The sequence below is a fragment of the Scleropages formosus genome, chromosome 14, assembly GCF_900964775.1.
Source record: "Scleropages formosus chromosome 14, fSclFor1.1, whole genome shotgun sequence".
In the NCBI taxonomy this organism is placed as follows: Eukaryota; Metazoa; Chordata; class Actinopteri; order Osteoglossiformes; family Osteoglossidae; genus Scleropages; species Scleropages formosus.
Window position 1 is genome coordinate 13562214 of NC_041819.1, and position 26449 is coordinate 13588662.

Consider the following 26449-nt stretch of genomic DNA (forward strand, 5'->3'; position numbering starts at 1 on the left):
GCAATCTGCCGTGCAGAGCTGCTTTTGCCACATTCCACATGCGGGCCCTTATCTTTATTAGCGGGGGGAAAGAAGAGAAAAACATGCACACACAACAGAGATACTCGTGAGGGCAATTGGCAGATTTAAGCGGCACGAAAGGTGTGGAGAGCAGCTCGAGGTGAATCGGGTTCGAGGTAGAACGGGAAAGCTGCACGGCCACGGGGGCTGCTGACCTTCAGGGTTGGCACATGGGCGTGGCACGTGAGAGCCGAACACGCAAAGGTAATGAACATAAGCAGAGGATGAATGAGAGGCAGCCCATGTGCTGCCGAGAGTACCAAAGGCCCAACTTGGGATATTTGTTTTAAAAACCGAGGCCCATTTCAAGCGTTTTGAGATGGGAGAGAGGTTGGCAATGTGGACTTTGGAAGTGCACGAGCACTGAAAAAACGGCATGGTGACAGAAACAATTACAGAGAAAATTCATAACATGGCCAAGATGCCTTTTCATGACCTATTTTGGATGTTTCCATGGGTTTCAAGCATCAAGGAGGAGAGGAGTGGGAAACAGAGGGTGTGTGTGTGTGTGTGTGTGTGTGTGTGTGTGTGTGGCTGAGTGCTGCCGTTCCCGGAAGATCAACACACAAAGAGCAGAGAGCCACAGCACATCCAAGTGAATGAGATAGACAATGCGTCATGCCGCCAAGAAGTGTCAACCAAAAAAAGTTATGGGAAATTATGACCGGTTTAAGGTTTCATTTCTGGATAGTGGACACCTTAATCAATCGTGTCAGGGGTTTCTGCTTCTCAGAGGAGAGTTTGCAGGATCTCTGGTGCCTACGGGAAACGGGGCGGAAAGAAATTAAACCATTTTGCTTTTGAACCTTCATAATATTTAGAAGACAAAAGCAGCATCTTACATTATTGCACCAGACAGTCATAAAGACTGGGGTAATGGTCACGACATCGTTGTAGCAATTATTTTCATTTGCCAGAGGAACTTCAAAACCAACCTGTAGATGAACATCATGAAACTACCATAAGTCTCACGGCAGAAGATTCCAAAATTAGTAAGACATACAACCCTTGCATCTTCGCTTGTAAAATATGGGTCAACAGATGAGGTTCAATTATATATTTAAGGGGCAGCAGGTGTGTAATAAAGTGACGGCTTTGAATGAAAATCACTCCAAAGCTGCAGCGAAACGCAAATAGTGTATCTGAACAGAGTACTTCAGCAACAGGCATGTCTGTACTGGAGACTGGTGCGTGTGGCCGTAGCCGGTGCGCACAGGTGGCGCAACCAGCTCCACCACCAGCTCCACCAGATCCACAAGATGCCCTTCAGAAGCAGCGAGAGCATTTAATTTCCACTGATGAATATGCACTGATTTTTTCCATAAGGATTTAAAAATAGCATTTTCAACTTGGCATTAACAGAGCGGACAGTTAAAGATGTAGCTAACCGCTTTAACGTAAACACGAGCTCCGCGAGGAGCCTTTTTATGGAATATGTGTGTTTAACTGGAACGTGACACCTCTGATTTATTGCTATATTTAGATAAGAGACGCAGTAAATGGTTTCTAAATGGCGTCAAGGTCACGCAGTGCGATGGGACAATGTCTCCGTCCCACGGCGGGCGATAACTCCGCCGAGTGCACGCTGCTACAGCGCGAGCGGCACGAATGCCAGGCGCGCGAGGCGCAGGGAATTCGACGCCGTCGAGCGCAGAACCGCGAGATAACCCCCGCGCGCGCTGTGCCGTCCTTTCGGCTGTCGCGAGACAACACGACACCTCGCGCCCTTAGGCAACCCTAAGACCAACCCGTGCTAATTATCAACTCATTAAAATCATTATGTGCTCGAATGAACGCATTCATTGGCCTTACGCATGTAGGCAGTGTTTATCAGAAATGTTCATTTAAAATACGTACAGCAGTTGTAAAGATTTTTTTTTCTCACAACATATTAACAAGTGAACAACATATCACACCATTACTTTATATAAACCAAATATACTAGATTTTATGGAGATTTACACGTTTTCCTTAAAATGTTTAACTTTTTTTTTTAGCAGTCATATATGGCTATTTTATAATATTTCCCTTGGGTTATTACAGCATGTATTGTACAATTACATCATTTTAGTTCGAGACTGCTGATTACTATTTACTTCTTCGATTAGTATGTAATAAATTTGTCTGTAACAGGCGGTTGACCCAAGTGATTCTTTGTCACGGAACGCAAATAAATGGCTGTTCTTCTGCTATATATTAACTTTTAAATAGCGCTGTTCAAACAGTGATTATTATATATCATCATTGTTATGTTGATTTAACAGTGTAATACAGCTGTTTTCTTTGAATAAATCAATGCTGAACATACCTTAAATTACAGCAGTTTTTGATCAGGTTACGCTACTGCAGTGGACGCAAAAGATGGGTAGCCTGCACGTGACAGAGCCCATTACAAAATATCCGAAATACATACTCACTGCCATCAATTTTTTAAAATAAAAAAAATATATATATACAGCATGCCATAAATGTTTTAAAATTATGTACATAAGTTTAGTCGGCTGAAGATCACAGTTATGCCTGGGCGATCATTCTTTGCATACATGGTGGTCCATCATGGTACTGTTGGGTTAAACACGTGTTCTGCGTCCTGCTCTCCAGACTGGACCCCCTCACCTATAATGAGTCCACAAAACCCCAGAGTCCTTGTCCTCCACCTCATTAATCCACAGCTCCCATATCAGTTTAAACGTATTACACTTAATTTGGCAAAAAAAAAAGGATTGAAAATAAAAGTGCGGCACGTTAACGTGCACGCCATCTGCACTCACGTGACCCGTCAAAATACATATAGTGCCTTTTCTAAACCCGGTACAGCAGCCGTTCCCTGCCCTCAGTAAAAGGAGTGTAGATGCTGTCTACCTAACCGCTATACGTGTATTGGTTAAAAAAAGAAATTAAAAAAAAAAAAAAAAAAAAAAAACCCAGAAAAGACATTAAATTAGTGCAAGCTGCAGTCCTTGTTAGACAAAGTCTGGTGTTTCATCTAAGCAAACATTTTTTTATTTCATGTAGGCAACCAAAACTAGACACAAAAAAAAAAAAAACTTACACCAAAATAACACGCTTTCGGGCACTAAAAATATGCATTAATCCCACCAAAAAGTGGGAAACCTAGAATAACTCCAAAGTGACAAATATAATAAAGTAATATTTGGTACTTTCACATAGTTATTGTCTTCATACTGTATTTTAATTTAGTAGTTTCATATGAATTCTATAGGAAGCAGGGTATGCAAATTTCACATGAGATCAAACACTGCAGAGCTGCTGGTCCAGGTCAACTCAACAGAAGGGCACTCAGCAGCTTGGAGATGCTGCTGGACATCAGCTGTGTTCCCATTTCCAGAAAATGATCAGTTATGATTCCTGTTCCAAAGAGAAGCACCTTTTCTCTATTCTTTAATAAAAATGAAATAAAAGACAGCAGCGCTGGCCTCACTAAGCAAGTACTCAATAACACAATGACATGGTGACCTGGCCCTAGTGAGGTACCTGAGCAATGAGCTCTGGAGTGTGTGTGACCTCCTGCATGCTCTGGTCTCACAGAAGCTTTCTACAGGTGAACACGCCATCATCCTAATGATCCAGAGCACGTGGTGGGTGGGACAGGTGTATCACTTCAAACACTCAGACACTGAAAAAGAGCAACTCCTGTCACTTTCCTGCCATGCAGATTATTTTCATGACAGATGAGCAATGCCTTTATCTGATATGGAAAGGTTGATTATTTAATGTTCACTGATAGTTGTGCAATTCTGTCACAAGTCTGTCAGTGATCTCATACAGAACCTGGACACTTGGTGTTATTATATCAGTTATGGATGAATCAACATTAGCAAAAGGTCACAAATGGACAATTTGCAGGTGAGATTGTCAAAAAAGAAGCTGTCAAAAGAACTCGACACCAGATTTTGACTTACCTTTCTCATTCTTTCCGTAACACATTCCATCTGTTACTCTCAGACTGTGAAGTCACAGTTCCCCTGGTGAATAAATCTAGTATTTAATATAATTTATTCCTGCAGCATCTGAACTTAACAGCAGCAACACCTTGTGAACAGATTGCTGCGAAGACAAGTACATTTTTAGTTTTTTATTACATCTACTGATTTTTTAAAAATGTTTGTTTACTTATATTTATCTGCTTATTTTATTGTAGTAAAGTTTTTGTTCACTTCTGAATATTTTGATTGGTATTTTTATGCTTAATGTACTTTTATAGTCTGTGTGTATTGAGTTCAGTGGAAGCCAAAGGCATTTAAAAAAAATAGATTGGAAAATGAAAAAATTAAGTTTTGAATTGATTTGAGTTGAATCTCCTCCCCACTTATGTCCTCCCTCTCCATTGGCTCGCCAGGGGTTGCACTGCTATCAGGACCATATAAACCTCTGGCTCCACATCCTCACCAGGGGTCAGATTTCCTGCACCAATAAGTGCAACCCAAGGAAGGAGAACTTTCCCTTGAATGCACAACCCCCTGGTCGGAATTGGCGTTCTCTTCCTGAGGATTTTGCTTTTTATTATTTAAACAGAATGACGACCTTATTACCTTATGCGAAACCTTACAGCACCAAAGAAATCCCGTTGAAAAGTATGCATCTTTAATTTTGAATTCATGCAAAACTGATGCATTAATTGAATTGCTAATTATATTTTTAATTCACATGCAGGGTTCTGCATGAGAATCTTCTTTGACCGTAAAGAATAAAATTAGAACCGGCGCAAACATTCAGTGTTCTGAAATGAACCTCATTGGGAGCTACCAGCACCATCACCTGATGCATGAATCATTTCCATTTGTGCAAAGGTGTCATCAAGACAACCCTTACTTCCAAAGCTGGGTGGTGAACCATGGAGAGGTCCATCCGGACTTTCACATCCAGCCCTCGTACCCCACTGAACTGGGGGCCCCCGGGCCTGCACAGGACACCCAGCTGGAGGCCTTGTCGGGTCGTATGGGGAGGAGACGGGCGTCCGGGCCGAAGAAGGAGCGCCGGAGGACAGAGAGCATCAACAGTGCCTTCGCGGAGCTCAGGGAATGTATCCCAAACGTCCCCGCAGACACAAAACTGTCCAAAATAAAGACACTGAGACTGGCAACCAGCTACATTGCATACTTAATGGAGGTACTTGCCAAAGACACAGGAGACAGAGGGGACACGGAGACAGAGCCAGAGGGTTTTAGGGCTGAGATCAGAAAAGTGGACAGCAGAGAGATGAAGAGGAAACGACAAACAGTAAGTCTGCCTTTTATTATATATTTATACATATATTTCTTCAATATGCATCTTTTGATAATGTGCAAAATGTGAAGTGTTAAAAAGAATATATTGTTACACATGCTATCATTATTAGTAGTACTACAAGAAACAATTATTATTTGTAGTCTACCACTAAAATTTAAAATTGACCTCCTGTGGTTAATTTGTAATAATAATAGTTTTTAAATTATTATTATTATTATTATTATTATTATTATTATTATTATTATTATTATTATTATTATTCAGATTTTACAGGGCTGTCCAACATCTGGACAGTAATTAAGGTTAGCCGAAATAACTAAACAAATAAGTACAACTACGTTTTAAATTCAATGAGAAAAATGTATAGTAAGAGTTATGAGCAATATAATCCATGCAAACAGTTGTTGCCAATCTTATATCATCTGAGGTGCATTGATTGTATCGTTTAAATTTTTTATATTTATATTTTAAACCAAAACGAGTAACAATTTCAGAGCGACAATAGACTAATGCTTTTAGTATACATACACTAGTCTGTATTTTTTACTACACAAACCCTTTGGCAAACCTGTAAATGTATTCAAAAATGTTTCTACATTTCTGCGATCAAATAAATGGACAGTGAGATTATAAAAAATGAATATCTTGTAATATATAACGTAATTATGACCCTGTTCGTCTCCTGGAAAGTGTTCGTGTCCGTAACTGTATAACTATTTTTGAAAATGTGTCTTTTCAGGATGACGGACAGCGGGACTCGTTAGGGAATGAGAAGAAGTGCAAAGGAAGGACCGGCTGGCCGCAGCACGTCTGGGCGCTGGAACTCAACCAGTGAACATGCGGTTCCTCAAACACCCCCTTCAGAGACCCCCTAGAGACCTCTCCAGAGAGCCCTCTTCTTTCAGAGACCCCCCCCTTTAGGGGCCCTCTGTTTCACCGCTTACGCCTCTGAACAGGGCCGCGCTCCCAGACCGCGGTTTCACGCGCGCGACGCCCGAAATGAGGCGAGCGCGAGGGGGAAGAACGCGCGAGGACAGAGTCAAGACAGAGCACTAATCGCCTCAGGCTGCGTCCAGTTGAACTTTCTAGATATATTATGGTTCATTAAGATTTTTTTTTTCTTACCGAATGATCATGTCGTAAATTTAATTTAAATCCACGAGTATAAAAAAACCCGAATGAGCAGGAGCGGGAGCGGGATTTCCCGTTTTTCATGGTTTTTAAGGTAATCTACACACAGGTGGGTTTTGGGTGGTTACGGATAGTAATAATAGAGATGTAGAAGGTGATATCCGCGATATTGTCATTTTAGCACTGTTGAGGTGGGACAAAGTCTGTCGAACTGTATCCTGTGTGTGTGAAAGAATCTACCTCGAATTAATGTCACTTTTAGTCTGGCTGAAAAATACAATAAATACAAATTTATCACATTTTCAAACACCCTTCACACTTGGAAAACGATTGGTAATTACATGGTTGCACTAAAAATCATCAATACACTAAGAAAACCGTCTTTGTAATTCTTAAAATTGTTTGTTGAAATAAATACCCAAAGTGAGATATGCAGGCAAAAGAATTCTTAAAATCGGGGACACAAATTGAGCGTGTTTTACCGCGTACTGAATTATTTTTTGAACGAACTAGAAATTATAGCAGCAAAAGGGTGTTGTTATCCGACTGTACTGTACAGCTGATACATAATAGTGGGCGATTCCTCTTCATTAGGGACATTTTCTTTAGTCCCTAGTTATTTCCCATGTGGATAAACCTCAGAAAATATACTGTATAATATCATATTTCCGAAAGCTCCCCTCAGAGCAGATGGACTTTGTCGTTTTGACCGGTCCTGAGTGCGATGTATCTTCTGTTTATTTACTTTCCCTGTTATCTCGCTCACGTGCTGATGATGACGATGATGAAACACGCGACGGGTTAAGTTAACGAGCGGAGCGCGTGACGCCGCGGAGCCGCGTGCAGATTCCACTGTGACATTTAATCCAATTAAATCGTGATTAATCTGATGGTTTCAATACTCCTCCCTTTAAACGCACTGACTTGATCTACCGATGTATTTAGTTAAACGAATCGATGAGCTCTAGATGTATAACCTATTGCATGCAAAAAAGAACACGTTACCTATAAATAATTATTTTAAATAAAATATAAATGATTTTTCTTATTTAACCCTTCTCGTATTAAGCTGGTAAATATTTTGACAGCGCACATGAAAATATATATATATTTTTTTGCATTTTGCAAAGTCATAAACCATGAAATAATTTGACAGACAAAACTGTGTTTGAAAGTATTTATTTTAAAGACTTGTTAAATTTCTGAGTTCAAATGTGAAATAATTTATACTGTCTTGTTATTTTAATTAAAGTGTTTAACTCATCCTATCCTTCCTATGACATCAGGTTTTTAGGCCCTGTTTAGTGTGCAGTATTTTTTCAAGACATATTTAGGAGCATATTTATATTTAGTTCCGCAATGACCTTTTTAAGACGTTAAAATCGTAGAATGTAAATCGTCAAAGTGTGAGTAGTGTAAACCGTGCTGTTAAAAAATTAATTCCTACAAATGGGGAAAGTAATAAACTTAAAAACTTCATCTATGCCACTATAAAACTGACTCAACGAAAATACTGAATAACAAGAACTAAACATTCAAAGTCCGTTTGTAATAGCAATTTGATGACATGCAAATAAATTACATCAAACTATATCTTATAATATTCCATATTAGAAATATATTTATATTTTTACTGTTAAAATAGTATTATGTTGCCTATTTTGTTGATATTTTGTAAAAGAGTCTATTATTGTATTATTTCTGCATTACTACAATACATTCTAATTATGAACCACATAACATCTTCAGGAAACAGTAACTTGAGTCAAACAGAAATATGTTGAACACACCACCAGGTATTAGGCATTATTATACATAATAAACAATTACCATGAAGATATGCACCCGTCACACAACGAGTTAAGATTAAATTAAATAAAATATGTCCAACTTTATACTTTAACATATAATTACGGAATTTTATAGTAGGCCCTAAACCTAGAAGAGATTCTGTGCATTCCAGTTTGCTCAGACTCTTGCAAGGGTTCAGACTAAAAATGAAAGAATGGTTTTTCTGGTGAATTATTTAGTTTTCAGTCCAAAGGTCTGTCAGGGAATTTTGTGGTATTTTGTATATAATGATTATAACGATGATAATGATATTTCTTCCAGTGGCAACATTTGAACCAATGCCAAAACGAATAAAACGGCGCCACCAGGTGGTTCAAGCGGTACATAATGCCCTAGAGAAAAGTACAAGCCACATTTCAGTCAATTTTCATTCAATTACATCTGTTTCTCTGACAGTTTCTGTAGTAAACTCTAACCACAACATAAAGACTGCCTTGACCAGACTAATAATTTCATAACTGCAAACTTATAATAAAATAAACATACAAAACACATTTATCTTTGATTAATAATATATGACAGCAGAATGTTGTCCATTGCACATCCACTGCAGTACAAATATGATGAAAATGATACGTTTCAAGTATAAGTCGAGTGACGTTGTTAAAATTGCATAAATCAAATGCTTTTTGTCTTACTTAATAATAAAACCATGCACTAATTCCACCAGATTTACATAAGCTAGTAGCTGACAATGTCTAGTTGTGTCTTCTGTGGTTTAACAATTTACAATTAAGAAAAAATTACCAACATCAGCTGAATCTTAACAAAGTGTTTGAATACATACATAAATGTTAGGTGCCAGGGAGCATGGTGATTAAGGAACTGGCCCTGTGACCTGAGGATTTCACCAATTTGTCTTTACCAGGGAATACTTAACCATTCTAACGTACTCAGCTTTGTCAAGGGGTAACGTGTTATGCTGATTTAAATAAATGTGTCAGCTTAGAAAAATTTCAGTAAAATTGATGTTGTGGCCAAAAATGGAAACCATCAAGTATGAGGGCTCTAATTATTAACCATTATTTAGCTGACATTTTTGTTCAAGGCAGCTTATACTTTCTCTATACTGAGCTACTTAAAATTATTTACCCATTTGACAGCTAAGCAATTTTTACAATATCTATTCAGTATAAATACCTTGTTCAAGGGTACTGCAGCAGGAGTGGGGATTTTAAAACAGACTCTTCAGGAACAGGTTCTTCTTCAATAACAAGGTTACATCTCTTACCACTCTACTCCCAAGTACACCATGATGTTTGTAACCCTCTGTAATAGCCTATATGTTGCTTTCACACATAAAACCATAAATACCATTTCAGCAGTCATATTAGTGTGTAGAGAAGCCAACAACACATACAATTAGTTCTGTTTTGACAACAACAACTTTGACAGTAATTGACTAATTTTAGTGAATGCTAAATATCAAATAGAAAGACTGATAGATACTTAACTGGAGCCAGAGAAAATTGCACAAGGTTACAGCAGTATATATACAACAAAGTAGTGACAAAAGACAATGGAATAAGTAAAGGTCACATTGGGTTGATGTTAAAAATTCAGATCTTATGCATTGTGTGAACTGTTGCTCTGCTTGACTGACAACCTTGTAAACCAACTAAAACTACATTCTATCGTGATGTCAGAAAGAGTGAAGCACTGACCAATGAGGGTGTTAGAAATGTACTCATTTTATTGAAAATACTGGATTTAAAGGATGAAAAAGTGTACTTAATAAAAATGTCTTTGTTAGCCGGCCTTTGGGCAGTACATGTCTTCTGCTGCAAGCTGGGCTCGCTGCTTAGGGGATAGTATTTTGTTTGGGGTCCACTGGAAGAAGATTTCCAAGTCAATTATCATCCAATTGGAATCGAGCGGTGATAAGATGTAAGTAGGATGCCAGCAACTGCTCTTCTGAATTGAAAAAGCTTTTGGATGTTTGTTTTCTTTCAGGATAGATTGGTTTGGTTGTGTTTAGCTGCATAGGGGTGATCTAAAAACTCCCTTAGTGTGTAATAGTAACTACAGAAATTAATTGTGGCTAGTTTACAAACCATACTATTTAACCTGCTTTCAGGCTTAAACAAATATTGTCACAAGATATTCTTTCCCATGGAATTTCGACACATGTCTTTTGGCTTCTGCACATGGAACTTCTTATAGCACATAGCAAAACCCTTACAGGTATGCAGGGAGAAAATAGTGAAATTGATGCAATGGAAGAAAAGATGATGGGTTGTTCTCCCCACGTTCTCAGTGAATTTGCTTGTGTTTAGATTAGGACATCGAAAGAAAAAAATGTGTCCCTGGACAATATAAGGTTTTCATTGTCTTTTTTTAAAAATAGGGAAATGCTGTTGGCCGGCAACAATATATACATTCCATGATGGACTGGTTCTGTCTCCATTTAAAAGGATGCCTTTAAGGACACCTTTTGCATCAGCAGGGTATGTACTTTTGCTAGGTGGTGGTTTAAGATGACTTTCCACAGTCCTGTAGAACTCTCAGAGGATTGGTTCAGTGAGTAGTTTCTTGCTTTCACTGACAGTGAGTAGAGGAACTCTATGTTCTATGGCACACCCAGACTTTGACAGAATTCCTCACATTACACCCCAAACTGTAGTGACTGAACAGTTGATTTTGCAATATATTATTTACTTTTTTGGCTACTATGCTCTTTCTTAGGGGGTGCGGTGGCGCAGTGGGTTGGACCGCAGTCCTGCTCTCCGGTGGGTCTGGGGTTCGAGTCCCGCTTGGGGTGCCTTGCGACGGACTGGCGTCCCGTCCTGGGTGTGTCCCCTCCCCCTCCGGCCTTACGCCCTGTGTTGCCGGGTAGGCTCCGGTTCCCCGTGACCCCGTATGGGACAAGCGGTTCTGAAAATGTGATGTGTGCTCTTTCTTTGCACAATGAATCCACACATTATGAAAATGTATATTTATAAGCACATATAGTTTGTACCCTAATAAGTACATAAGCTATTAACTCCCACTTACGAAAAAGCAAATGAAAAATTAATTTCAAAATACAAGCCTTGGAGATATTAAGCACCGAACAAGCCAAGCACCCCTTGACACATGGCATGGCATCTCCTGCGCATCCAAGTTGTCTTGTAGGTACATGTTCAGTTGCAAGTTTCTCTCAGAAATCTTGTGCAGTGTGAAACCATCTACAGATGCTCCTCGACTTACAATTTTTCGACTTTACGATGGTGAGCTGATTATAGATATTCAGTAGAAACCATATTTCAACTTTTGATTTATTTCCCAGGCAAGCGATATGCAGTGCGATACGCTCTCATGATCCAGGGCAGCGATCCGCATCTCCCATTCTGCCAGGCGGTCGCTATACCAATACCCTCCCGTATCTGCGTTGTGTTTTGTGCATCCATAATGTTACAGAAATGCCCATCTGTGTCTCCTGCTACTGGTGGGAAGAAGAAGAAGGTAATTACTCTTGAGAATAAACTCAAGATAATTGCCCAGCATGAAGGCAGCAAGTCCGTAGTGGCCATCCCACGTATGCTAGGATATGATACTCGGTAGGTTAGGTGTATTAAATGCATTAACGACTTGAGTTTTGTGAAACATAACCCTATCGTAGGTCAGGGACCACCTGCATTATAACTATCTAGTCCTAAGACAAAAGAAATTGCTAAAAGATATTGAAAAAAACAGAAAGGCAAAGGAAATCCATACCTATCAATTTAAAAGTAAAATAAATCAAATGCCCAGAATTCTCTTGAAAGCCAATATCAGTAGGAATGACTGATACTCTATTAATATATGGAAAAGAATATTTTATGAATAATTAGAGTTAGTTATGAGTGTTAAAAGAAATAGCAGTAATTACATTGAGAATTGTTCTGATATATGCTGACTACAAGTCTACAAGGAAAGAAATTCACAACAAATATCAGTATAACAGACTTCAATCTGAAAAAAAAAACTTCATATAAAGAATTACAACAAGAACAAAGCTCATCCAGCCATTAATTATCAATACGCGCTAGTCCAATACTTGGTCACGGTGGTGTGGAACACAGGGAGTGAACCAGTGTATCCTGGGCACAATGCCAGTTTATTTCAGGGCAATCACACACACGCATTTACACACTATGGACAACTTAGAGTAATCAATTCACCTGAAACATCTTTGAACTGTAGGTGCAAACTGGAGCACCCAGAGGAAACCCATGTGGAGACAGGGAGTTTAATGTAAATTCACACTGATCTGAATTCAAATTAATGTCAAAACCTAAAGCTCAGTACCTGTGAGATACCAGTGTTACCTGCTGTAACTCTGTGCTGCCAAGAATGGAACAAAATTTAAAAAAAAAAAAAAAAAACAGAACATGAAAGGACAAGGAAAGGGAACAGGAAAAGGGAGAATGCAAATGAGTAATCATAAGTGATTTTGGACATGAGTATAAGCCTGGAAATGGGGTGTGGTGGCACAGCGGGCTTAGTCAGGTTCCACTCTCTGGTGGGTCTGGGGTTTGAGTCCTGCTTGGGGTGCCTGGCATCCTGTCCTGGGTGTGTCCCCTCCCCCTCCTGCCTTGCACCCTGTGGTGCCGGGTTAGGCTCCGGTTCGCCGCGACCCCGCTTCGGACAAGCGGCTTCAGCCAGTGTGTTTGTGTGTGTATATAAGCCTGCCTTGAAACGTATTCAGACCAGTTACAATATTCTGGAATAGGTTTACGAATCAAGATCCCCCCATGTTTAAAACAAAAGTTTGAAATTTAGTATACATGATGGGAAAGAGGGGGGGGGGAAAAAAAAAAAAAAAAGTGAACACTTAGTGATTCAAGATAATGTAATTTATTTTTCCCCAATTGGAATTGTAATGAAAATTTCATAAATGTGATGTATGAAAATTCACTGTATGAGCAGATTTTGAGGAAGGAATTATGTGAGAAGCCGCTCTATAGATGTTTCCAGCAAGACAGGCAAAACAAGTTGAAATCATGTAAACTGCTTGGAAAATCACAATGGCACAAAAATAATACCACAATAAGACATTATGTGCACGGGTAATTTATTAAATGAATAATAAGCATATAACTAGCTATGTTCACTCTAATACAAGTTACACCAAAGCGAAAGAAAAAAAAAGAAAAAAAATTCTTGCAAATAATAACTAACACGGCACTATGATCTAGCATTGTTCAGACAGATACAAACTGAAATGTAATACAATTAAAAACATTTAAAAATGCACAGACCTACAGCAGCAGCAGTGACCAAGCATTGTCACAGTGAAATGGTATGTAGACTTGCATTCCAATTGCTGCTTGTTTGACATAGTTGGGCCTTTTCACCCGTTTGGCAAAAATGAGCTTGACACATAATTTACACACAATCACACTGCAGTGGTTATTTAATGGGACCTAAAGCACTAAAAATGTTTTGTTTTTCCTTTTAAGAATTTTTTGGTAAATTAAGTGCTACCAACTTTAACAGTATAGAAAACATCTGAATTCCATACTGATCACCAAAATGACTTTTTGCTAACAAAGGACTTCAACAGTATGAGCCTGATACCTCTGATTTAGTCACTTAAAGTTGACATGATCTTAAGACACAATAGCTAAATTCAATGCAACTTTACATGAAGACATTTTTCTGTTACAAAATAACAATGCATAATTACTTCAAAACTTAAGGTGATTGTCAAGGCCACGTTTCATTGGTTTGACTTTAAATAACTTTTCACCAAAATATTATTTGGTAAATAGTAGAGATCTGGTAAGCCTACAAAGGAAATAGGGGGAAAAGCAATCCTCCTTCAAAATCAAGGAGGGGTAGCTGCAGCCCCAGGCTCCACAGGGTGATGACGACTTTCATATAAACCTAGTGCACAGTATTAAGTCAGGACTTGAAAGGAAACATCCCTCACTGAAAGGTAACTGACAGCAGACCTGTCATTTTCAACAATGGGAAATGTCTAGACCTGTTGTACATTCTTGATTACATAAACCCCAGAGAGAAATTTTCTGAGCAAAGTGTTCAGTGATAATCTTAAATATTTTTAAGAAGTGTCATCTAATTTTCTGGTTGGAACACAGGAACCAATTAAATGTCAAAATATTCCACAGTTCATTGTTTTTACAATGCGTGGCAAAAGTATCACTGGTCATACATGTAGTCTTGAAAACAATGAACCGGCAGATCACGAGAAAGGGAGCATTGTTTTTCTATAACACATTACCATAATGAAAGGAAACACTTGACTCGGAATAATAAACAGGTGTTTGTTACATTTTGGTTTGTACTTCAGTTTAGACTACCTGCAAGTTCCCAGTTTATGTCAAAGTTAAGGAGCTAGAGGGGGGGGGGAGAAGAAAAAAAAAAAAAGCACTATCAGTATATGCATATTCATGCTCATAAGCAAACTACCACCTATCCTCTTACAGTTCAGGGTCTCATTTACAGGAACGACAAATAAATTAAAATAATCCCATGTTCTTTGCCCATAACACTCATCTTCATCTCACAACCCTGGCGAAAAATAAGAAAATTTTATCCTCTGCACCATGGCAGAATTTTACAGTGTGTTAATCGAAACCAAGGGGGGGAAGGGGAAAAAAAAAAAAAAAAAAAATTAAGGCAGGCAACCTATGCAGCTTTCCTCCACAGAATCATTTTGTTTCTTTTTTTGCATCTTTCTACAGAAAGTGTGTTCGCATAGTTTTTCCCAGTGGTGTCAACAGTCTGCGTACATGGTGAATGACATCCCTTTCACTTGCTTGTCCGCGAAATAGTTACTGTAGCATGTGTGACCTCATTCGAGTTGTTTGCTGCCGTCTGTTTTCTGATCAAGGCGGCTTTTGTTGCTCTTCACCATGTAAATAAAGTAGGTCAGCGTCTCTTTCTCGTTCACCGGAATATTCCGAAAATGACGACTCACAGTCTGTTGAGAGGAAAAGAGAAACTAAGTATTGTCCATTAGTGTTTGGTAAAAACTGGCATTTGGCTAGAAAGCTGTGGGAAAGACCAACAGGGAGTGAGTGACAACAACATATTTCACTGCTTAGTTTATTTTATTCAATTCAGCTTATATATTCACCCATTTCAGTCAGAAAGACCTTCTTGGGAGCTGAATCAGCAACTTCACTAGTACAAATCTGAGCTCTTAACCTCAGGGATACCCACTACCCCTACAATGCGGACATTGTGGTAGGAGAAAATGAAAAATGAGAACACATTCTTATTCTCTGCACTGTGAAACACAGACAAATAATGAAAGAGGAGATTGTGGGTCGCACGGTGATTAAATTACATAATTTTCACCCTACAGACCCTTGTTGGAGAAACACAAGGGAACATGGAAATTGGTCCAAAGCACTGACTCGGTCTTTATTAATGGTGTGCGAGGCTCATTACACAAGGTCTCGACCCCTCTACAACCTGGGGGGATATTTAAGGTACAAGTTTGGTTCATATTCACGATTTCACCTCTCTACCCAGTCCAACAGGCTGGAAAAGGTGCATTAAAAAGCGCCGTCTCTGACCATTCATTTTCAGTCCAGCTGCAAGATTGGAATGAGTTCACCTGTTGATTCCAGAAACGCCCAGCAATTATGATATGACCAGTTACCTTCTAGCATCATAAATCATACATTTTTGGGGAGGTTTGACAGCCCTCAATTTGAGGCCATCAGGCAGACAGAGTGAGATAATGCACAGCTTTCCAAAAAAGGTGTATAATTCACTCTCAGTATTCCACACAGTTTATGATGTGGTGAAAGATAAATTGCTGAATGTAATCAGGTAACAAGCATTTAGATAAGAAAGATTTTAGTGCTTAGTAAGAAGTGATGAATTTTTTTGGGCTTCTACTGTGGAATTATGTTGATCTTGTTAAACTGTACTCACAAATGTCACCGTCTGCAAATCCCACAACTGCAGGGTTTGAGTTACTATTACACTTATTAATCAGAACGGTCTGGAATCCACAGCAAGTCTTCAAGCCTGAGATCTGAAGATAAACGTGCATTTTAGTAGCAGAGGTACAGCAGATTATGGCCTGAAACCATGTCAGACGAATATAGGAATAACTTGTGGGGGCGGTGGAGGATTATTGCATGCAAAGAAAGGCAGTGTTTTGATACTTCTATAGCCCTGCTTCCTATCCTAGTGACAACAAAGAAAGAACTGTTTGGCATTTGGTATATTGATACTAAACAGTCTTCGGAGCAGTTAATTGAAATAAGCTTATTTTTACTGGAAACAAGTTTACACAAGAAAGGCTGGAGCCACTTTCTTCTATCATTTTGCGACTGTGGCTCTCTGCCAGCAACACAGTGCACATCTGGACTGCCAGTTTACCTTTAGGGAGGGCAGAACAGATGGCCTACAGTTACAATACCTATGTGCTCAGTTCCCTCAGTTCCAGTATTGCTGACTGAAGCTTTAGGACTTGCTTCTGCAAACCTGTACATTTTCAAATACAACTTAAATCTCTTAATATCTCAGGACACGTTTCCTAAAAGCACCCTAGGGCTTGTCCTTAATATGGACTATGAACATTAAATGTTATCTTTCCCTGACTTTGAATAACAAACCAAAAAGATCTTGAATTAAAGACAAGCAACATGCTGATAACTAAAAATGAACTTTTAAGTGTACAAAAAAAAAAACCTCTGAAGATGGGGGCATTACCACAAAATCCCACACCGCCTCTTCTTCCCTGCTTCTAAGGTCACAGTTTGATTGTAACCTACTGTAACGATCCGGCTAATGAGTTAGCCCAGATCCTCACGTGGATTCCAGAAAGGCGTATAACTATATAAATCCAGACGGACACGGACAAAAGGAAGCTCTTCTTTTTAATATCTTGTAGGCAACTATGGACGACATATTTCACACAGCTGTCCTTACAATAAAATAAACAACATTAAAGTAATCTCCAAAACGTGCGAGGCACAAAATGTGTACACGGCCAAGTATATCAGCCTGCGCGCGCGGGAGCAAGGACCGAGGGGGCGGAGCAACCCCTTAGTCTCCACCATGATACGTCATCATTACACTACACCAGTACTGTAAAAATCGCTCATAATAAGTTGTTAAAATATCTGACTGTAGGTAGCACAAGTAAATTGAATTTGACTCACGAGGATCACTTGCGTGGTTTTAATGGAAAGGGAGGGTATGGACATGGTTTACCATTACCCTCTTCTGCATGTTTTTATGCAGTGAACACGGAAATATTCCTTACGATTCCCCCAAGATTTGAAGCCGCTCTCGAATGCACAGCTCAGGCACCGTGAGGCACCAGCAACACATGATACGCCACTGATTGACTGACACATAATAATAATAATGACATGAGCCACTGGCCATTTCAGAACACAGGTCACACCCTTGTCCCAGTGAGCGAAGCCTCCACCTCCACACTGAAACACCTTTGACAGCACTGAATTTCAGAATTACTTTATATAAAATGCCTGTTGAGACATTCAGAATTCACACACATCCTCATTCGATTCAAGATCACAGTCTTTCAGCAGACAAACGTTCACATCATTTATTCTATATGAAATGCTGTGACTTACCGGTACTGATTCTACATACTGTAAAACATCAATAAGGAATTACTGAAAATGTATGAACCGATATAAAAACAACGGTAAACCTAAACCTATTAACATTTACTATAACAAATTTTACCACGATTTATAAGAAAGTATTCTCGACAAAAGTCGCATTTGTGCAGAACGTGCAAATGTGCAGCTAAAAATAGTATGGCATTTAGCCTTTGGCAAATATGATATCCACTGCGGGCCAAAATAAAATGAAAAACACAATATGGTATTAATAAGTGAATTTTAGATGATGGCAAACAGATTATTGTTCTCATCTGTGAAGGAGCAGCACTAAACGTGCTGATGTGGAAAGTTCTGCGTCTGCTTTGTTTTACAACGTAGTTACAATATTAGGAAAGCAGGAACCGTGGCCTGGTGTGGTATGCGCAGGTGATGACATACAACATGAACGATTGAGAGCATGCGAGAGCTAAACAATTTCACCTGCTAGCCGAGACCGAAGGACAGCGAAACCCAAGACTGTGGTTCTCCTGCCAGGCCAATGTCACCAACCAGTGAAACGCATGGCTGTACAACTGGAGCTTGAAACGACCCTTTCAGCACTTCTAGCTTAGAGTATTCTTCGTGTGTTAACCAGCCAAACCTGATATTAACATAGTGACTTTTGCAACCCAACACAAGTTGCTAACACTTCTACAACTTCTAGGGTTTTGCTATCCTGATAGGCGTAAATCTCAACGCCAAGGTTTTGGGGACTATACGAATGTGGAGACAGATTTATCAATCCGCACAAGGTTACCTCTGCCAGCTGTGCCTTGTTTAACCCAGGCCGGGTCTGCAGCTTGTAGTGTCGCTTGTAGCGCCTCAGTGTGTTCACCTGAAGCTGGAACAGATCAACCTGTGACAAATTAACATGAATTGTATTACAACGTTTCTTCCCAATAAGCCAGACGGGTATGGGTGGCTGAGCGCACTGGGCAGAGAATATTTTGAATTAACTACATCTGCATGCATTACTGTGGACCTGAGAGGCCCTTACTGAAACCTGAAAAACTGTCATTGAATGAATATGTACATGATCACATGCCGAATGCTGATTTTAAAGGTACAGGATGGACAACAGTTGCCATGGTCACCAACCACTCCAGGTCCTCGAAAGACTGTTTTATTAGACACACATATGTAATTCTCAACTTCTAATTTTATTTCAATGCCTGTAGAAAAATAGCAGAAAATGACCAGGTGAAGCAGTTTGGGAACACCCGAAGTCCTTGCTGAAATCATTAACAACCAGCATTTTAACACACACACATTAAATGCCTCAATCTTATGCACTGATCTGATTTGATAACAGATCAATTCTATAACACACAAAAAATACATCCTTCCTTTGACAAGAAGGATATTAAATTGCACACAACAACCTTAAGCTATTTAAGCAGCTTCACATACACCACACACTCTCCTCCCCTTGAGCAAAAACAGGGCCATCAAGTGACATAATGACAAGAGCCTCCATCTCTGCACTCAAAACACTCAGGTGTTCAGGCAGTACTCACGGTACGTACCCCGAGTTGGTACAGTAAAAATGATCCAGACTGGGTAAATCAGTGCAAGTACCTTAACACTGTGAGCTGCTTCGGAAAAAGCTCCGTTAATGCAGTAAATGTAATTGCAGTATAGACCTATCTCAACAAATTAAGCAGAGGAAAGTTTCCACTGAATCACTGGTAGAACAAAGTGATTAGACAGAGTCATGAAATCACCTCTGGTACTTCAATGTCGTGATCTGGGGACTCTCCTCCATCATCACTTGTCTTCCTCTTCCGTTTATTGCGGACACTCTGGATGAAGTTCTTGTGGAAGTCACAGATGTACAGATGTCTGACCTAGAAACAGAGTTGTCAACACATTTCTGTGATTTCAGAATGTTTACTCCCCCCACATTATAACTAGACCCCTTTGTGAACAGGGAGGGTGCAGTATGGAAGCTACACCAGCTTGAGACTATTCCTGTCATTCCTTACCACTCTTTTTGAGTTCTTTTCATGTACACTGAAACCTATGTAAAAGCATGAGCCTTCAATCCTGACAGAATCTAACTTGAATAATTTAAAAAGAAAACTTTGTAACTGGATTTAGAGTCATCATCAAAATTTATACTGCTTTTTTTTTTTTTTTTTTTTTTTTTTTACATCCCATACCCTACCTTCCAAAGCCTCTAGTGTCTTAACACAATCTGCATCAGTGACTCATAGCTTTGAAGAATACACAAAAGTTCTTTAAATTCTAAAGATTCTCTTGGCTTTAGATTTTTTGAAAATGTAAAAAAATACACATTAAAAGTTCTTTGTAATTGTAGTGCAATTTGTAGTTTAGTCATTCTAGGATATGTAAGCTTATTAAAAAAAGGTCAAAGGCTTGATATTTTCAGTTAGGACACAGCTTCTTAAATGTGAAGCTATGCATCTACAGTCCCAGATTACAAAAATATTTTTGATTTACCGATTCACAGGAGACGATGTGAAACACATCCAACGTCTTATCTTACAGAGTAAGAACTAAAGATACCTCTCTAGGTATAACTTGCTTTTATGACTGTGGAACACACAACTTGTGGCCATTACAGACAAGTCACAGGTGCAGCAAATGAAGAACGAAATTCTATGAAATATCTTATTTTTAAATCTGAATTATCAAAATAAAGTGGAACTGAATATATTCTGTAGGTCACCTGACCCATGTGGCAGCCTACACAACAGGCTGGAAATACCACAACAGTGAGCTCTCAAAATACAAATAGATATTTTCAAAAAAAAAAAATAAAAGTTTCTGAAATCGGTAGCAGAGAAAATGCGTTCACTTATCAAATAGACGGTAATAAAGCGTACCCAAACATGTGCCGGACCACCCTAATTCAACCCATTTCCAGTGTTCACAGCTCCCATCTAGTGTTAGAGTGTTAATGAGTCCAACAGTCGAAAGTACTGAAAAGATCAACGTTGCATGTTTACGGAATGAACTGGTCGAGGCACTTGACGAGTTCGTAAAGACAATCAGTGACAGTCACTAGCACGGGGTTGATTGCAACATGGGGCATGCGATGGTTAAATAAGCTTCTGACAACACATCTGGGAACAAATTTTTCAGAGGAAGACATCAGAATGTGTAGAGTTGACAGTTGTAGAAATTCCCTTACTCTTTTAGATAGCAGAATCAGTATTTTCAGGAATATCAGGGTCATGGCTCACTTTGAGAGAGGAGAAGCTGACCAAGACTTTTCCAGCTCCCAAGAATATGGCATTTCAAAAGCCACTCTTGCCTTAAACTATCTGCAGGTTACGTTGGCTGGTGTAAGATCAACACACACACACACCATATAACACCTACAGCTGTAAGGAAAAAGTCTGTGAACCCTTACAAAATATCTGGGTTTCTGCATGAATGACTCCTGAAATATGATCTGATATTCATTAAAATCATAATAATAAAGAGTTATTTAAGAAACAACTGGCAACATTGAACACTGACATTTTTACTGAACAAATGTTTTAAATCAAGCTCACTGACAGAAAAAGTATGTTATCCTCAAGGACATCTTTAAAAGAGGGTAATTACAGTCAGGTATTCCCATCAGTTTTGGGTTTGGCCCACCCTGCTATGCCACACAAATAGCTATAAAAAGATTTTTTAAAGACCTCAGGCCACAGTCAGACTAAGTTTACAAACTGCAAGAAATTCACCGCTGCTGCTATTCTCTCCTGGAGTGGACATCCTACAAAGATCAGTGAAAGTGCACAATCCTCAAACAAGTGACAAAGATTCTTAGGGTGACAGCTACGGATCTGCAGACATCTCTTCCACTTGATGATGCTGCGTTAATGAATCTACCATATGAAAAACACTGAACAAGGATGGCGTTTCTGGGAAGACTACCACAGAGGAAAACCACTGATCTTCAAGAAACATTTCTGCCCATCCCAGGTTTGCTAAAGACCACCTGGATGTTCCAAAGCACTACAGGAACAATGTTCTACGAACAGACTGAAGAACTTGGTAAATGGACAGCGTTTTGAGCAAACAAAACATGGTAACACCAAAACTTCATTGCAGCTGAGAAACATGGTGGAGGCAGTATGATAATGTGGGGCTGTATTTACTGCCTTGGAGCTTGGACAATTTGCAATTGCTGCTGGACGAACAAATTCCAAGATGCATCCAAAAATTCTACAGCTACACATGAGTCGAAACAAACCATTAAAACAAGATGTCCCAAAAATACAGAGGAACCGAAACGGTTTTGTATAGCGGAATGGGCCATAATGCTTAAGTTGTCACAGACCTGATCAGCAGCTACAGAAAGTGTTTGTCTCAAGTTCTACTAGTTCCTAAACATAAGGGCTCGCATGCTTTGTCTAACATAAAACGTGCGTTTTATTTCTTACATAAGAGCATTTATTTTGAATGGATGAAAAATTAGATCACATTTTAGGAGCCTTTCAGGGAGAAATAAAGACAAGCCCAAAGGGTTCACGAGCTTTCCCACAACTGAAACAGAAACAAAGAATAATCCAGGAAGGGATAGTGAGCACAGTGGATACAGATACAATCAATGTAGCAAAAGTGAAGAGACAGAACGAGGTCCGTACACTTTTGAGAGATGCCGCACGTGCTGTCACTGCGATCATTTCACTCGCAAACTAAAAGGAGCAGCTAGAGGGGTTTGCATTTTAAACCTGAAGCCTACGGGCTCCTGTCCCGCCCCCTGCTAAATGTCGCAGTGCCCATGGCATGAGGAAGCAGGCGCTTACCCTGAATAGCTGCAGTAAAAATGAAACCAAGTAAACACACAGCGCATCAGCAAATGACTAGGATTACATAGGTATAAGTACATGATCTTTACTCAAACTTTCAGACCGGCTAAATAGGGCCTTAGGCGCATGCTTACAGTAGTTACACAGAATGTAATCCGAGGACTAAAAAAAAAAAAAGGGTGTGAATGTTGGGAAAAGAGCGCTGTACGAAAGCGAGCGTGATGATGATGATGGTCACATCATCACGTTATCATGTCATAGTCTTATCTTAAACGCACAGCTACACTGATGAAGTGTGCTCATCTGTCACCGTGCATACGGTGTGCTGAGTGTATAAGTAAAACGCGCGTGTGTTCGGAGCCGTACGCTCTTGTCGATGTCCAGCTTGAGCTTCTTCTGCGACACGCTCTTCTGCACGCGCTTGCTGAAGGACGCGTTCCCGGCCGCGCGGCCGCAGCGCTCGCCGTCCTCGATGAGGCAGCAGCTCTGTCCGTAGAAAGGCGGCGCGGGGGGCCCGTCGTGGCTGTCCTCCTCCGTGCTGAAGCCGTTCATAGCAGCTCCCAGCCAGCCACGCCACGGCAGCCGGCGCTTCAGCAGCGGAGGTACCAGGAAGTGAGAGGCGCGCGTGTAAACAATGAACGCGCTGCTGCTGCTGCTCTCTCTGTGTGTGTGTGTGTGTGAGTGAGTGAGTGAGTGAGTGAGTGACTAACTACAGCTCCACTGGAGGCCTCCTCATCCTTCCTTGTGTTTCGTGACGCTTCCCTAAATACGAAGAACCGCAGCGGCGCACAGTCCTCAGCTCTTCAAGTTCACCTGATATTTTCACCTTAGTTAGTTAACCGCCTCGCTGCAATGTACTTTACGTGCGTTAAGTAAAACCGCAAGTTTCTTTTGCACTTTAGCCTCTCTCGGATACAACAGATGATGCAAATATATAATATATAGATCTCGCGCGTGGCAGTTTGCAGCCGGCGTTACGGCGAACTGAGAACTAACTTACTACTACGAGTTTGCCCAACTAGTAACTACCAAAACAACACAGCCACCACTCCGAATTAACTGGGATCGCTGCTCACTTAGCACTTTGCTCCAACTGGAAGAGAGAACCTGCACATGATGAACTAAATATAATTACGTTGATTAGAAATAAAAAGAAAAAACGAGTTCTGCAACAGCAGCACACTTGAACTGGTTTCACCCGGATAGCTAATCCACAGCAGCCGCGGTACCCAGTAAGTTCCTCCGCACTGTTCGCACAATGAAACGTGCCTCTGTCCCTGAAGCGGAAGTGTTGTTTCTGAATTGCCATTGGTCCGTTTTGAGATGTGGGCGGACCTTAGCGTGTAACCCCTCCCATAAATATGTCACATACAATGAAACGTATGCGTTTCCTTGAAGCGGAAGTGTCATTTTTGATTTCCTACTGGTCCTTTTTCAAATGTAGGCGAACATTCGGTAAGCCACGCCCACAAAACATGAATCGTTCGGTTGTCTTACTTCCGGGGTTGGCTGATCCGCACTGGTACTGTGCCGGACGAGTTAATCAAGCGCTTACTATGTGATGTACGCGTTTCAAAGTACATATGAATATCTTTTTTATAAATCAGTGTCTAATAGGTATTACGTATAATCACATTAAGTGAGTCACGTAATTACTTCCAAATGATCTACCCTGGTGAAAAATGTTTTCCTTGTGTCTTGAGTACCGCCACTAAAAATGCTGCAGGCTGACGTCACGTCGTCGGCGGAGCAGCACGAGGAAACAGCGGCGCGCTGTCTGTACTCGGCATGTGACGCGCGCGCGCGCGGAGAGCACGGGGTCGTGGCGTGGCCGTGTGTCGCTGTAACACATTCTGGGTGTGCAGGCTTCAGGACGCCACAAAAACGGCATTTTCATACTCGTTTTTGAAATTCCGCTTTACTACGCGGCTGTAGCCAGGCGCGCTTTTAACAACATGTACATGATCTTGCGCCGTTATAGTTGTTACAATAATACACAGTCACAGTGCTCTAGTTTCTGCAGAGAAGGTGCGTTTTTCTGTTGATACGTAAGCCGGAATACCGAAATAAAGTTGTCACTTATCATCAACTCAGAAAAAGTATTACAAGTATCAGGTACAGTAATTAGAAAGGAACAGTTAAGGTAAAAACGAGATCAGTCCACTATCCGTCCCGGTCGCGTTTCCAAGTTCAAGTTTCAAGTTTATTGTCATAGGTACAAGTACCGTGTACAAGTATCCTGAAATTCTTTTCCTGAATGCTTCTCCACAGACTATGGATAAAGAGAATAGAAATACTGCACAAAACAAAACAATGACAGTAAGTAGTGCAACAGCAATAGCAATAAATAATGGTAAGAGTAGTAACAATAATGCCAGTTGACAGCCAGAGAATTCAGAACGAGAGAATGAGAATGAAAATGCTTAAAGTCTCAGTGTAATTTACCAGTGTGCTTGGGAGGAGCAGTCCAACTCTAGTTACTAAAGGCACATTGGTTAGTGTTGTAGTATAGTCTTACAGCAGTGGGGTAAAAGCTGTTCCTGTACCACCTTGCAGTGCGGGTTCGAATAGACCTGAGCCGCTTTTGCAGATGACAGGGAAGAGAAAAATATTTTCCCTTCTCATTCAGAGTACCTTTTGAAATATGAACGATCAATCTAAAGCGCCTCTAGGAAACAGACGAAAAGCTGAACATGATGCAGCTGCCGAACATCAGGCGTTTCTCTTGCTATAATAACCGGTACACGCGGTTTCGAAGCGACTCCCTGTCGCCGTCCTTATTAGCGTCCCATAGCAGGAGCGACGCGTGTCACCTGAGCAGCGCCGGTCAGGCCACCAGAGGGCGCTGCAGGCTGCTCTTACAGGGCTCCCCGCTGGAGTGACGTGCGGCCCCGTACGCGTACGGTGTAACGTGGCTCACGTGGCGTTATTGTTGCTCACGGCTGCGCTGCCCCTCCATCCTGTTCACCGCCTCGTTTTACTCCCTGCGGCCTGATTTGCCTGATTTCGGTCTCGCTCATTCTGTCCGTTCCTCCTCTGCCGTCTTGCAGGCTAAACGTTTTGAGTTTGGGTTCCTTTCTCTGCTGTCAACCACATTTGTGAAAGAAGGCAGAAATGGAGCACGTATGGTGGAAGAACATATATTTACATTTATTCACTTAGCAGACACTTTTCTCCAAAGCAACTTACAATGGATACTATGTAGTGTTGCCAGCCCACACGCCTTATTCACCACGGTGACTTACACTGCTAGATGCACTACTTACACTGGGTCGCTCATCCATACGTCAGCGGAACACACTCTCCCTGTCACTCACACACTGTGGGGGAACCTGAACAGCATGTCTCTGGACTGTGGGAGGAAACCAGAGCACCCGGAGGAATCCCACGCAGACACTGGGAGAACGTGCAAACTCCGCACGGGCTGAACAGAGATCGAACCCACGTCCTCTTACACCACCCAGGTGCCGAGACAGCAGTGCTACTCGCTGTGCCTCCGTGCCGCCCATACAGTACTGTAAAAAAAATTCCAGATGAAGTGTCTTACTCCCTAGATTTAAGCTTGACAAACCAAAAGTGCTTTCGTCAGATGACACCTGAGCATTTCAGTGATAGCATATAAATATTTACAGTAGGTGCTATTTACTGCCACAGAAGAACCAAGTCAATGAAGTCACAAAGAGATTAAATTATTCAAATATAGAACCCTTTAATTGTACATTTCAGCAAAAATATTGATTCCAGTTTAATTTTACAGTTTATCTAAATACCTTTTTACATTTTCACCTTTGAGTCCGT

At 40.5% G+C, this 26449-nt stretch overlaps 2 protein-coding genes across 2 annotated transcripts; one reads left to right on the forward strand and one right to left on the reverse strand.

Annotated features, from left to right (window-relative positions):
* Positions 1–4806: 4806 nt before the first annotated feature.
* LOC108920050 (heart- and neural crest derivatives-expressed protein 1) lies at positions 4807–6145 on the forward strand. Its single transcript, XM_018728504.1, has 2 exons — positions 4807–5301; positions 6050–6145. Exons 1-2 carry the CDS (start codon positions 4807–4809, stop codon positions 6143–6145), a joined length of 591 nt encoding a protein of 196 aa, XP_018584020.1.
* A 7177-nt stretch (positions 6146–13322) lies between these two features.
* Positions 13323–23891, reverse strand: LOC108920002 (histone deacetylase complex subunit SAP30L). Its single transcript, XM_029258186.1, has 5 exons — positions 23728–23891; positions 23018–23312; positions 19604–19726; positions 18637–18735; positions 13323–15202 (listed from the first exon to the last, which is right to left on the reverse strand). Exons 2-5 carry the CDS (start codon positions 23201–23203, stop codon positions 15074–15076), a joined length of 537 nt encoding a protein of 178 aa, XP_029114019.1. The 5' UTR covers positions 23204–23312; positions 23728–23891; the 3' UTR covers positions 13323–15073.
* Between the last annotated feature and the right edge of the window lie 2558 nt (positions 23892–26449).

Excerpts from the sequence above, each read along its gene's own strand:
- LOC108920050 (XM_018728504.1), top strand. The coding sequence starts at position 4,807 with ATGAACCTCATTGGGAGCTACCAGCACCATCACCTGATGCATGAATCA. Across the intron at positions 5,302-6,049 it reads TGAAGAGGAAACGACAAACA|GATGACGGACAGCGGGACTC; the intron begins GTAAGTCTGCCT and ends GTGTCTTTTCAG.
- LOC108920002 (XM_029258186.1), bottom strand. The coding sequence starts at position 23,203 with ATGAACGGCTTCAGCACGGAGGAGGACAGCCACGACGGGCCCCCCGCG. Across the intron at positions 18,736-19,603 it reads ACGACATTGAAGTACCAGAG|GTTGATCTGTTCCAGCTTCA; the intron begins GTGATTTCATGA and ends AATTTGTCACAG. Across the intron at positions 15,203-18,636 it reads ACAAGGCACAGCTGGCAGAG|ACTGTGAGTCGTCATTTTCG; the intron begins GTAACCTTGTGC and ends TCCTCTCAACAG.